Genomic DNA, 13,492 nt, shown 5'->3' with positions numbered 1-13,492 from the left:
GGGCCCGGAGCACCGCCCCGTGCCCCCGGCGGGGCGGAGCCGAGCCCGGGAGCGGGGCGGGCGAGGGGCGGCGGGGGCGGCGGATCGCGGCACGGGGGCAGCGCGGGGGCAACGCGACGCGGGCGGGGCGTCCGGCGGGGGGTTCCGGCCGCCGCTCCCCCTGGCCGGGCGGGACGAGGATCCGCGGGGATGGGCCCGAGCCCGTGACGGGAAGCGGCAGAGCGGCCAGCTCAGCCCTGCCCTGCCCTGCCTGCACAGCAGCGCTCACCCACCGGCGCTTCTGCTGCGGGCCGCGGACGGGCTGTGACCTCCCTTAGGGCTGCAAGAGGCACCACCAGCAAGCGTGGTGAGGAACTCTCCTAACACGTAATTCAGGTAAAACAAGACATTACCTCCCAACTATTTTTTCTTAGGGTGTTAAATGTCATGTGTGGCCGTTCATAACTTCCAAAGCTCTTCAGAAAATCAGCAGAACACGTGCTTGAAAACCCTCCAGTAATAATAAATTGTACAGCTCTCTTCTAGACGTAACCACCAGGTAGATTATAAACAATGAGCAGTATTGCCAAAAGCCTTTTGCAGTCAGTTAAGCACGGCCGAGCTGCGTGTCTGAGGAGCAGTTCTGCTCACTCTGGAAAGCAGCGTTTTCGAAGACTGGTTTTGGGAATAGAGACAAGCTGTGACGACACCGGCGCTGCTGTGGTGGATGAAGCTGGCTGTGTTCTTGGAGAAGCACTGCACTGTCAGAAGGATGTTCATTTACAGTAAGAATAGACTTCTCTCAAGGCTTCTGCCCCAATAACGATTTTATTGTTATTGTTACTTAGATCATCTTTATAGAAGTCTTGCCTGCTCTGTAAGACTCAGTAAGTGGTGGGTAGGTGTGAAGATGTATCGCTTGGGCCACAGCACATACTGCCCGAGATAGTACTAAGGGGGAGGAAAGAAATGCCATGCATTTAACAAGTTTTCTCCAGTATTTGCGTTCAAAGAGAGATTACTTCTCTAGCTTGAATAAAAGATGAAATCATTGCTACTGTTAAAATCACCAAATGTCTTGACTTTTTAAAGGGAAAATTAATCAAATATAAGCATTGGTGGTTAAGAACATGAACTGACGAATGAGGGGTTGTGAATATTAAGTTATATTGTTTTGGAACAGTGTTGAGATACATTTAAAAAGCATCTGTACCAAAAAAGGGAAAGTTACATCCTTTTCTGACCTTCCACTGATAATTATGCTCTCTTCAGTGCTCTTGACAGTGCATTTGAGAATGCACTAAGGAAACAGGCAGGATAGACAAGGTTAAGAGGTGCCTGAAAACTATTTTTATGGCATTCTATCTGTTATGAAGTACCGATGCATTGTAATTCCTTGGTTTTACTAGAACAGGCGGAATAATTCCCGTGGTGGCACAGCAGCTTCACAGAGAAAACATCGAGCAAGTGGTACAAGAGGCCCTTCGTGCCGGTGGCGTTTCTGTAGTCGAGCTTGCGGCTGTGGCGACTACAGTGAAACCGGGGCTTGCTCTGAGCCTGGGCGTGGGGCTGCAGTACAGCCGGAGCTTGGTCAACAGGCACCAGAAGCCTTTCATCCCCATCCATCACATGGAGGCTCATGCACTGACCATCAGGCTCACACATCACCTGGAATTTCCCTTCTTAGTTCTCCTAATCTCTGGAGGCCACTGTCTCTTGGCAGTAGCACAAGGAGTTTCAAATTTCCTCCTGCTTGGACAGTCCATCGACATTGCACCAGGTGACATGCTGGATAAGGTAATATTTTCTTTCCTCCCTTTTTCTTAGTTGTTTTCTTCTTATTATTGCATTTATACTACATAATGGTAGTATTATCATTAACCCGAGGACAGCAATTCAATGCGAGTTTTATGTAACATTTTTTTCTACTTTGAAGTACCATAGATTTAAGACACAAAAGACTGCTAAAAATGAACACAAAGCATCAATTGCAATGTATGTACATCAATTATATTTTAGCAAATAGGCAACAGAACCAAAACTGATGTTGGAAGTTTCAAAGATACTGATTATACAGAGAAGTTGTATTAATTTGAGAAGATTGATAGAGGTATCTTGAAGGATGCTGTCAGGTTTAAAACAATGCATATTAAAACATTTCTTATTAATTTTAGTTTTTACAGTTTGAAAAGTGTGTTTTGGCTTTCAGAATCTTAAGTTTTCTGAGTCCCTGAGTACAGTCTGTAAAATTGGTCACTTATGGCTTTGTTCTCAGACACAAAGTTTTTAAACAGTATTCGTACATATTAATTAAAGAATTGGGGGAGTGCATGGAGTCAGAAAGAGGATTTTTGAAAACAGAAACCAACTTTTCTCCAGTGTATCTAGTAATACAGTATGGCAGTCTCTGTGTGTTTCCTATTGCTTGAAAATGGAGTAATTAATGTTTCCTGCAAAATTTGTTGATCCTTATGTTTGCTCAGATTGTTCTAGAATTGCATTTCTAAATACTCCAGGAAAAAAATATATCCTGCTGGGCTGGTGTTACATCTTATTCTTACCATGCCCTGTTTGTAATTTCACATTGGGTTGGATTTTTTGGTGTCACATTTTACTCTGTGGACTACAGTACAGTGATGCAGTTCCAGGAGGAACTGATTCCAAGTCTGTTGTTTACCATCTCCTTAGGTAGCACGAAGATTGTCACTGAAAAAGCACCCAGAGTGCCACAGCATGGCTGGGGGGAAGGCCATAGAACACTTGGCTCAGACTGGGAGCCAGGAACTGCTCACCTTCCGACTGCCCATGCAGCACTATCGGAACTGCAACTTCTCCTTCTCTGGACTTCAGAACCTTGTCAATAATGCCATCGTACAAAAAGAAAAAGAAGAAGGTATTTTTAGGCAGTCAGATACAAACTGAGCTTTTGATGACCTACACTCAGGAACCCCCTTTGATGATATATTTTTATAGGTATTCAAGAAGGTGAGATCCTGTCCTGTGTTAAGGATGTTGCTGCTGCTGTACAGCATGCGGTGGCTGTTCATATTATCCAGAGGACATACCGAGCCATGCTGTTCTGCATCAAAAACAGCATATTGCCATCAAAAAATGCCACTTTGGTGGGTATACTTTTTTTCCTTTTTATATCTGACTATATAACATCATTTGAAGATGCAGATGCCTTACTGTACTTTCTACCTTGACAGGTGAGGAAGATCTCTGAAGGTATTAATGTTGTTAAAATACCAGGATTGAAGTAATGGTCATATAAACATTTAGCTGGGTTTCAAGCTAGAGTGAGATTTTCTTACTATCTAATCTAACCTCCCATAACAATTTAGGCCATATAATTTGACATTGTGGTCCCCAGTACTTGCCAGCTGTTCTAGTTACAGTGGAACCATAGACTGGTTTAGCTTGGAAGGGGCCTTAAAGATCATCCAGTTCCAACCCTCCTGCCATGGGCAGGGGCACCTTCCACTAGACTGACATGCCTCAGGAATGTCTTTTAGCATAATAAGCTCACTTAGCTCTTTTCGGGCATGTTTTAATCTTGAAATGCAGCATTTATTGCTGTCTTTAGAACTTCAACTGATAACCCCTTTTTGAACAGGATGCTAGTTGTGTGTGACCCATCATTAGTTTTGAGTTAATGCCTTTTTTTTTTTTGGAATGCTGTCAGGTTGTATCAGGAGGAGTTGCAAGTAATCAGTACATCCGAAAAGGTCTACAGAATTTGGCAGATGCAAATGATTTTGCTTTACTGTGTCCTCCTCCAAGACTCTGCACTGATAATGGTGTTATGATTGCATGGTAAGATTTGTTTCTCTTTGTATGTGCTCCTGTAATGTTGTTTAAAGTTGACAGGAACCAGAGGAATCAGTCAGGAACCTCTTTGTGTGCTGACTGAACCCTGTGCTCGTATTCAGAGTTGTGACATACACTTTAATGTAATTGCTTTCTTGCTCAGGAATGGCATAGAAAGGTTACGTGCAGGACTGGGGGTTCTACACAGTACTGATGGCATCCGCTACGAACCAAGGTAAGTGACTGCAGTCCCAGTCTCTTTCCTCACTGCTCGCTGTGGGCAGTGAAAGGGGAAGAGGTCACGATGAAGAGGCACAAGCTGCTGAGGAGTGACTTTGCAGCACATACAAATTTTAAAAGTTACTTTCCAAGGCAGTTGTTAAATACAAATGATCGTGGCTGGCATTTTTGTTCATTTTGGCTCAGAAACTTAATTTACCATATCTCGCAACAGTTCTATGTGTTTTCCTATTATGACTGTGTAGATCTTAGGCTTAAGGCCAAACAAAATGCTGATATTTCAAAAGTACCAGCTGGTCTTAAACTTAGGATTTTTTTCAGGTTTTTTCCCTTTCCCTTTTCAGAAAAACAGACTTGATGGGCTCAATACAAAAAAAAAGTATCAATTTTCACATGAAAAATGATAAAATATCCTACTTCAAAAATAATTTGCTGTATATATTTCAGAGAATAAAAGACCAAGGTTAAGTTGCTGTAGAAAATACATTATTTAATATTGTCCTAGGAGATACCTGTGAATCTCTAGTGTGTCTTGCATTCATCAGTGAGATATAAAATAAATTATCAACTAAAATCAGAATCTAAATAAAACAGCCCCAGAAGATGGCTTTGAAATCACAACTGTGTTTCTAGAGTTTGGAATGGCTAAAAATGCAAATATTTCCTTAGTGTAAAGATGTTTCCAGGTACAGCTTCAGACAGATCATTTTAATGGTCACAGTCTTAGAAGTGCAGGGAATGTACTGAAATACTTTGACTCTTATGCCAATTGTAAAAAAAGTCTGTGAAGCTGTACATCTGTGTGCTACGGCAATGATGATGTTAATTTTTAACAAATTCATAATTTTGTTTTCTAGAGCTCCCCTTGGAATTGATATTTCAAGAAGAGTTGAAGAAGATTCCATTAAGGTGCCAAAATTAAAAAAGATACGATGGTTGGCATCTTAAAAAGTAACTTAATAAATGCAACTGTAACTTGTTCAATAAGAACTGTTTCAATGCTGTTACGTTTAGTGACTGCACTTGGATTACAAGTGTTGACAATCACCCATCAGAGAAACAAATGCTGTGTGCTATCACCAAAGTGATTCCAGTTACTATGCCACACTAAGCATTCTCAGTATTAAAACAACAAGAAAAATAAAAGCGCAGGATGCATTCATAGTGAGTCTCTCGTTCACGTACACAAGTACAACTCTGATTTTTAATAATTATGTCCAAGTGTGTAAAAAAAACCAGACTGAACATTCTAAGAAAACTTTAAAGATTTACTGAATTTGCATATAGAATAAGTGCAGCATCTCAAAATATAGCTTTATAATTCATCTACTGAAAGTAACTTCAGTCTGCTGCATGTGTCAGATGCTTTTTCACTGTTGCTCTCTAGTTTTGCAATCCGAGATCCGAACTGTACAGCCCTTTTTGGCAAAACAGTCGAGGCTGTCAGGCCCAACTCCTTGGCTGCAAGGCGCAGAATCAGTTTCTCACCAATCCCTCGAGGTAAAGTCAAATCAGCTTTTTCTGAGACAGGCAGAGAATTAAGGAATGAAACAACATCTTCATCAAGAAAAGGAAACCTGAAAGAGATACAGGTGGGGAAGGACCCTTTAAAAATTTCATAGGAATAGTCTTGGTTTTCCTCTTTACCACATGCAAAGACTGTGTGAAACTACACCATAAATTTGAAACAAAAAGATTTACACAACAAATTCTGATATCATTCTGAATTTCAGGCATTCACACCTAATCACATGCATGGTTAAGAGCACTGTACATCCACCACTACAAGTGTTCTTGTGCTGAACTGAAAATGTGCAGCTACGAATGGATTTGGAAAAACTCTGGCACAAAGATCACATGAAAAAACCTTTCATGCACCTGAGTGGCCTCTGCTCCTGGTAACACCTAAGGAATTTTTTGCAAGTTAATGGTAGCATGGAGGAATTAAACACAAATAAAATGATTCTTCAACTCTTCAGATTTAACAGCCAGGAAATGTGGTGGATATTGACTGTGCCTTTACTGCATGGACAGTAATACACAGCTTCTATTACATGGTCATGCTCCAAAAACACTCCCCAAAGGTCCACACCAGAACACTTCAAAGTTGTGCAAAAGACTGTTTAGCTTACAATTATAAAGCCAGCTTGAATTTCCCTATTTCTACATCTGTTGCTGCTTCTTAAAACTTCTAGATGGAAATCAAGTTGCTGAATTTCCTTAAGTAACTCTTCCACAATATACTACAGACCACTTTTTAAAAAAACAAAACCAACAACTCCACAACACAGTACACATTAACAAAACTGCAGCAGAATTAGACAATAAAACACACAGAAGTTTCAATTAAGATTTTGTTAGGAGTGTTAAAAACTGCATCTAACTGGCAAAACCAGTTTTGCTCCATGTTAAAACATTAATACCTGGCTTCTTTTCCATGATCACTGATGATCCTGTCATCTCTACCAAGATTTCGAGAAGAAATGCGACCTAACTCCATTTCAAGTTCTTTATTAAGACCCTCTAAGCCATCTTTTCTGAAGCAAACACGATGTCGAGAATACCCAGCAAGCTGCTCATCTGCTCCAATTCCTGTAAGTACAACCTAAGAAAACAGAATATAAGAAATCTTAGAGTCTATGCAAGCTAATATGTAACAGATCTTAAATGTTTAACTACATCTTAAGGAGAAAAATTTTAATACACATCTTCTAAAGATATTACCTATCAGGATGAGCTGTGCCTTACACATTTACAAAGCCTGAAGTAATTCCCAGTGAAGTCACTGGTAACTTGAATCATGTTCACAATCAGACATAAAAGTACAGACAAACACTGCTAGTGGAGCAAAGAAAAAACATCTAAATAATGTCATATGTATCATATACACCAGTATATTTGAAGAATGTCTTTGTTCGTTTCTATGATAATAAACAGCATTTGTTGAACACCAGCCTTTAAAAATTATTGCCAAAGATTATGTCATATGTTGTAAATAGTCACCTGAACGTACACCCAGAGTACTATTACTTTACCAGCTAGTGGGTTAGTAACAACTACATTACACAAAGTAAAAATGGCTTACACTACTCAGTAAGTACAGTAAAATGTTATCAAGAGAAAAAACTATTACATCTGGCCCATTACTGCGCCTTCAACAGCTGAAATTAAACAGTTCATTCTTCCCTACACAAACCATCAGGAATAGAGAAGTGAGAAATCAGAATCAAAAATGATAGATGGTGGTTATTTTTTTCCTATTCATATTATTGCATATCCAAGTTCACTGAAAAGCCATGCACATTACATGACAAAAGAACTGAATGTGATTTTTAACTCTAGAATTACACAAATTCTGTAATTATAGAACTATTCTACATCCTGACACTGAATTTCAGAAGCCTTATGAATAGCAAAAGATCCCAGCTGATTTCTGAATCAACAAAACTGTTTTTACATTCAGAGGTCAAACGTAAGGCAGAAAACAAAACAGAAAAACCCAGTACCTTTGCAGGACTTTTATATGGTTTCAGTTCTTCTCCTTGGTTACTAATAAAACCCTCTCCTCTGGAAGCAAACCAAATTGCACAGCCAATACTGTCATCTAAGACTGTATCCAGCGGATAGATTAGGTAATGAATGCGTTGTTTTCTCATTTTTTTCAATTCCTCTAGTGTTACATTAATTTCCACAAAGTTCCAGGTTCTTGAAGGGTTAATGGCTTCTAATTCCTTCAGTCCTGCCCTACCAGTGATTCTGTCAGGAACATCAAAGCAAGATAAAGGAGTACCAGTGTCAGCATCAAGATCCTGACAGCTTTCTTGAGGACGAAGCAAATCAAGCTGTACTTCATGGCTGGTATGTCTTTTAGTGGTACCCTTGTGCTTAGCTTGCTCTTTCATCAGGAAAGCTACATTGAGAAGATCAATTGGCTCCTCCAAAGGCACATGTTTATCAGCCAGGGCTGCAATAACCATAGAATCAATGCCACCAGAAAAGAGCACTGCAACATGTGCTTTCTTATGAGACATGCTTGGAACTTCCCTTGTTTTCTGATCGCGATCTCTGAAGAGACATAGAACTCGTCTCTTGACTGCTTCATTTAAAACATCAATAAACTGACAGGCTAATTTTTTCTTGTGTTCCTCTGCAAGAAATTCTTGAAGGGTTTCTACAGAAACCACACAGTTAATGTTGCTAAAATTAGATCCTGGACATGCACCTGAAGCCTGAGCAACTGTTTTATTTAAGGGGATAACTGGTGCCCTAAGACACAGCTTTGATTCATTCCCCACAAGACGTACATGGTTTGGTAAGTCTTTTGACACTCGGTCAAGAACATTAATGCATGTTTTTTCTACTGCTTTCTCTCTGCAGCTGTACTTCCAAGGAAACAATGTTAAAGACAAAGATTTAGTTGTTGCACAAGCTTTGAGATCAATTTTGAAAATTCCAGATGCTGGGACTTCTTGCCATTGGCTGCCTGATTCAGAACAACCACTTACAGATGTGAGACAGAAAGCACTGTCAACCTCATTACTGAACTGCCAAAGCAAACTACGACGACCAAAATAATCTCTGCCAAACCATAAACTGTGTCTGGGTGCTTCATAATAAATAAAAGACCAGGGACCCTGAAGTGATGAGAAGAGTGACAAAATGTCTACTTCACTGCTGCATAAAGCCAGATGATGAAACATTACTTCAGTATCATTCTCTAGGTCTCCTACATGCACTCCATTGAAAATTTCTCCATTCCAAAGAAAAATATTGCTATTGGCATCTTCCAGAGGCTGAGGAGTCACCAGTCCCCTCAAGTGTAGTACATGGCCTGAAAACAGACATTCATAAGAGAGATCAGACACAGTTTTTATCAACTGTTGACTACTGTCTGGTCCTCGTCTTCTCAGATGGCAGAGGATGTCTTCACTAAGGAAATCACAAATCGCACGCTGGCTGCACAAGGTAACAACACAGCAAATACCACACATTGCAACAGGGAATTCACAGGAACTACTTCTTGATTTTAGCCTTTTCTGAATTTTCCAGCTCCTGATGTGCCTTCTTCAACTCATCTAATGTATCTGTGTAAGACAAAATTATACAAATAATCATTTTCATAAACAGGAAGGTTTATGTGTAGATAAGTTTAAGAGTATATCTACAAAGTCAGTAATTCCAGCCACTTGATCCATTTAAGTGATAAACATAAAACACTAATTAACCAAAGTGCTATGTTTGTGTTCCATCATTACTAACACAAGCTATATAAGCTTACTGTAGCATGTTCCTCTTTAATTATACAAGGATGATTGGTTTTTTTCTTCCACAGAAAGCCACAGTGCAATAGGGGAATAGCCAACTCCCACCTATATAATCAGTATGACTTAAACATTTGTAGTAAGAAGAGGGAACTGACAATTAAAATGGCAACACTATTAATGCAAATCAAAGCAAAGAGAAGTAGCAATTCTTCACTCCAGAAAATTAAATTTATACTCTTCTGATGCTCGTTCCATCATCGCCTCTATTATCCATTCTCCTATTACTTGTATTTGACACACAGCTGCCAGTTTCTCATTTTAACATACCTCTGAAATCAGCTACAAATACAGCTTTTAAATATTCAACTATTTGAGATACTTTTACACTGCAAACTTACTTTTGCATTGAGACAGTGTTTCTGTTCGGTCTGCAAGGAAGAATATGTTGCTATTGGGTTGCTGCTTATAAACTTTCTGTAAAACAAAACCCACACTGCATTAAGTCAAATCAGCAGATTCTGGAACCACACTGCAGCAGGAGCTGGTGTGGGTCCAAAGAGACACTCCTGGTATAAAAGTGAAGGAGTAAGTTTTGGCCTGCCAACACCAACATTCTAATGCTGTACCATCAAAAGCATTTAACTCTCAACCCAAGACAATTCTGAATTTCTCTTTTCCTTATCCACAAGGGATCACATTCTATTTTAAACAAATGCACAGAAAAATTAAGAACACTTCATGAATCCTTGTAATCAACTCAAACATCTTAATGAAATAACTCAAAACATAAAAAAAGAAGAAATCCCAACAACATACTGTGTTACACTGCACAAGTACACACAATCAAATCATTTGCAGGACAAATTGTTCTGGGAACAGCAGACCACATGTGTATTAAAATCTGTATTAAAACAAACTAAAGACAGCATGTTCTGATTTTGTTTTCCTTCTTGTCTCTATTTTATTTCTCTGCTAAAATGAAATAGTCAAAAGTGAATCTGTAAAATCTTACCCGGTTCTTCTTCAAATTAGAAAGCTCATCGACTACAACCTTCTGCTCTTTAATCTGAAAGGCAAAAGGCGCATTTGAATTTAACGATAAATACAAGCCATCGTATTATAATCCTAGTGGTGAGCATGTCTACTGATACTTTAAGACAGCAACATGCCTGTGTAGCTCCAAATGAATCGCTGAAGACAAAGTAAATATAAAAGTTACATACTTAACTTCTCTAGAAACAAGTTAGCTTGCATGCATTGGTATTTCTCCTACCCTCAAAAGCCTCCGGGAAGCCAGAGTACTGACAGCTATTTATAATCAGAGAGCACATTTATCCCCCTCAGAAGAGAAAACATGTACACAACTAATACAACATCGAATAACTTCAGAAAACAAAATTCAGCATAACCTCAAAAATACACTTTATAGTCACATGTATGCTCCAGATTCAAAATGAAATGAATGAAAACCCAAATACTCTAGAACTGTACGAGGAGCAATGGCAACCTTTCTATTGCTCTGGATTTTTACATTAACTTCATTAGTGGGACTTACCACTCTGTTCTGCACTAAGAGATGTGGCAGATATTCCCATTTTCTTTTACAATGACAGCTGTCAATGCTAAAGAGTAATCAGAAGGACTATTGCAAAAGCCAAAAACTACAACAAAACCTGTTCAGAGGGTACAATGCTTTTTGTTAGAAGCAAACAATATGGGTTTCTCTGTTCTTCTTTTGTATCTCCTAGAATTGGTGCAACAGTAGGAAGCTGCCACAGAGCAAGGTCAGCCAAACTGAATACGGCACACTGAAAGTACAACTTTTCCAGCAGCTACATTAATGTCTTATATCTACAACACCAACAGGCAAAGCAGCAGTGCCATCCTCTTCAATGGACTAAACCAGCCACTTAGGCACAACAGAAGTGACAACCTGTAGCTCTGTGATGCCCCAGCTTTGCAGCTTCCCAGGCAATCAAAAACATCACTGGCTCTATACAACATGGCTATATAGAAATAACTTTTTCATAGAATCATGAAATGTTAAGCGGTTGGAAGGGACTTCAAAGATCATCTAGGCCCAACCTGCCCCTGCCATGGGCAGGGACACCTCACTAGACGTGGTTGCTCCAGGCCTTATCCAACCTGGCCTTGAATACTTCCAGGGTTGAGGCATCCACAGCTTCTCTGGGCACCCTGTGCCAGTGCCTCACCATCCTCACAGTATAGAATTTCTGCCTAGTATCTAACCCAAATTTGCCCTCTTTCAATTTGTACCCGCTACTCCTTGTCTTACCACTACAGTTCCTGATGAAGGGCCCCTCTCTGGCTTCCCCTTAGACCCCCTTGGGATACTGGAAGGTTGCTATGAGGTTTTTTGGAGTGAAAGCAGTTCCATAGGGCTTGGCAGATTGCATACTGAGCAAAGCTACGGGCACCAGGGAAGAGGGAGCAGATGCACAAGGAGCACCAGCCTCTGTGGCTGAAATCCCTTGGGACATTTTGGGCAGATAAAGCTGAAGTAGGTACTACAGGGAAGCCAAATGAGAAGCAGCTCAGGACACTCGGTTTGTTCAGCCTGGAGGAGACTGAATGGAAACCTCACAGCAGTCTACAAGTTCCTCAGGAGGGGAAGTGGAGGGGCAGACACTGATTTCTTCTCCCTGGTGACCAGTGACAGTACCACAGGGAACGGCCTGGAGCTGGGTCAGGGGATGTTTAGGTTGGATATCAGGAAAAAGTTCTTCACCCAGAGGGTGGCTGGGCACTGAACTCCCCAGGGAAGTGGTCACAGCACCAGCCTGACAGAGTTCAAACAGCTTTTGGATATCGCTCTCAGGCACATGCTGTGATTCTTGGGGTGTCCTGTACAGAGCAGGAATTGGACTCGATCATTGGGAGTTTCTTGCAACTCACGTTATTCTGCGATTCTATGAGAAAAATCTCACTGCGCCTCACTTGATATTTCAAGCTCAACTTGAAGCAGTAAAACCCAAAATGCCAATCTGGCAAGCAAGCTATTAGCGAGGCGACACGGGCTCGCTAAACGCGGGACGCCCTCGGGGCCTGACGGCACAAGCCCGGGCACAAGAGCCCCGGTCACCGACAGCACCCGCCCTCCTCTTCCTCACGCTGCTCGCACCCGAGGCGACAGACTCCGGGGACTGCCCGCGCCTCGGCCCAGACGCCGGCAACAGGGCCCCACGCAGCCGCCTCCGCTCACCCGCCGGCTCAGCTCCTCCTTTTGGCGCAGCGCCGCGCTCTCCCCATCCTCCTGCCGCGGCAGGAGGCCCGACATGGCCCCGGCGGGCACCGGGCGCTCAAACCCGACGGCGGCGACAGCCCCCACGCTCCGACGCACGGCCGCTAAGGCCGGGCGCAACAGAGCGCCTGCGCGCGGGAGGGGCCGCGCGGAACACCACCAATCAGCAGGCGCGGCCGAGCGCGCGCAAGGGCGCGAGCCGATGGCGCGAATCCTGAGGGGGCTCGCGCCCCCGCCCGGAGAAAGCCAGAATTGCGCCGGCTGCCCCGGGCGGGACGGAGTTCCCGGGAGCCGTGTCACGCCGTGCCCGGGACAGGCCCGAGTTAAGATGTTTGGAATGAGGCTTGGAAACTGTGCCCCTTGTGGAGTGTGCCGGAACACCCGGAAGAGGAAAGGAGCCGGCTTGGTGTGGTGTAACCCCAGGCTGTTGTCGGGCAGCGGGCTGTCAAGCCCTTTTAAGCGGTTTGCTTAAAGGTATTGCAGGAGAGATATGAATCATACACTGTTTATAGATATTAGGATCATATGTTTCACTATGTTAATTATTAGGACTTGTTTCTACAAGAAAGATACAGAAGGACTTTTTAGAAGGGCATGTAGTGACAGGACAAGGGGGAATGGATTCAAACTGAGAGAGGGCAGGTTTAGATTAGATACTTGATGGAAATTGTTTACACGGAGGGCGGTGAGACACTCGCACAGGTTGGCCGTGGCAGCTCCATCCCTGGAAGTGTTCAAGGCCAGGTTGCACAGAGCTTTGAGCCACCTGGTCTAGTCCCTGCCTACGGCAGGGGGGTGAAACGAGATGACCTTTAAGGTCTCTTCCAACCCAAACCATTCTATGATTCTATGAGGTTTTTTTATATAAGATGGATGTTTAAGATCATCCAGCTAAGATGATCTTAGCATTTCTCCATCTCTTCCATTCTAGTATAGA

General features: G+C 42.1%; 3 protein-coding genes across 5 annotated transcripts; 1 reads left to right on the top strand and 2 right to left on the bottom strand.

The window, feature by feature from the left end:
* The first annotated feature begins 116 nt into the window (after positions 1–116).
* On the top strand, positions 117–5,218 carry OSGEPL1 (O-sialoglycoprotein endopeptidase like 1). Of its 3 annotated transcripts, XM_032115228.1 has the most exons (8): positions 117–375; positions 515–764; positions 1,389–1,776; positions 2,668–2,872; positions 2,953–3,101; positions 3,665–3,795; positions 3,953–4,024; positions 4,887–5,218. In XM_032115228.1, the coding sequence occupies exons 2-8, from the start codon at positions 553–555 to the stop codon at positions 4,975–4,977; spliced, it is 1,248 nt and encodes a 415-aa protein (XP_031971119.1). In that variant the 5' UTR covers positions 117–375; positions 515–552; the 3' UTR covers positions 4,978–5,218. The 3 variants fall into 3 exon arrangements, with proteins under 3 accessions (XP_031971119.1, XP_031971120.1, XP_031971121.1); XM_032115229.1 differs by lacking the exon at positions 117–375 and having other exon boundaries at positions 382–764; XM_032115230.1 differs by lacking the exon at positions 117–375 and having other exon boundaries at positions 617–764; positions 1,394–1,776.
* Positions 5,184–10,357, bottom strand: ASNSD1 (asparagine synthetase domain containing 1). The gene is made up of 4 exons (XM_032115227.1): positions 10,306–10,357; positions 7,536–9,113; positions 6,453–6,634; positions 5,184–5,606 (listed from the first exon to the last, which is right to left on the bottom strand). Exons 2-4 carry the CDS (start codon positions 9,018–9,020, stop codon positions 5,345–5,347), a joined length of 1,929 nt encoding a protein of 642 aa, XP_031971118.1. The 5' UTR covers positions 9,021–9,113; positions 10,306–10,357; the 3' UTR covers positions 5,184–5,344.
* ASDURF (ASNSD1 upstream reading frame) lies at positions 8,670–12,690 on the bottom strand. The gene is made up of 4 exons (XM_032115233.1): positions 12,517–12,690; positions 10,306–10,359; positions 9,692–9,767; positions 8,670–9,113 (listed from the first exon to the last, which is right to left on the bottom strand). Exons 1-4 carry the CDS (start codon positions 12,589–12,591, stop codon positions 9,043–9,045), a joined length of 276 nt encoding a protein of 91 aa, XP_031971124.1. The 5' UTR covers positions 12,592–12,690; the 3' UTR covers positions 8,670–9,042.
* Between the last annotated feature and the right edge of the window lie 802 nt (positions 12,691–13,492).

Source organism: Corvus moneduloides, chromosome 7 (genome assembly GCF_009650955.1).
Source record: "Corvus moneduloides isolate bCorMon1 chromosome 7, bCorMon1.pri, whole genome shotgun sequence".
Lineage (NCBI taxonomy): Eukaryota > Metazoa > Chordata > Aves > Passeriformes > Corvidae > Corvus > Corvus moneduloides.
Note: the sequence above shows the minus strand (reverse complement) of the source record. Positions and strands in the feature narration are given on the sequence as shown.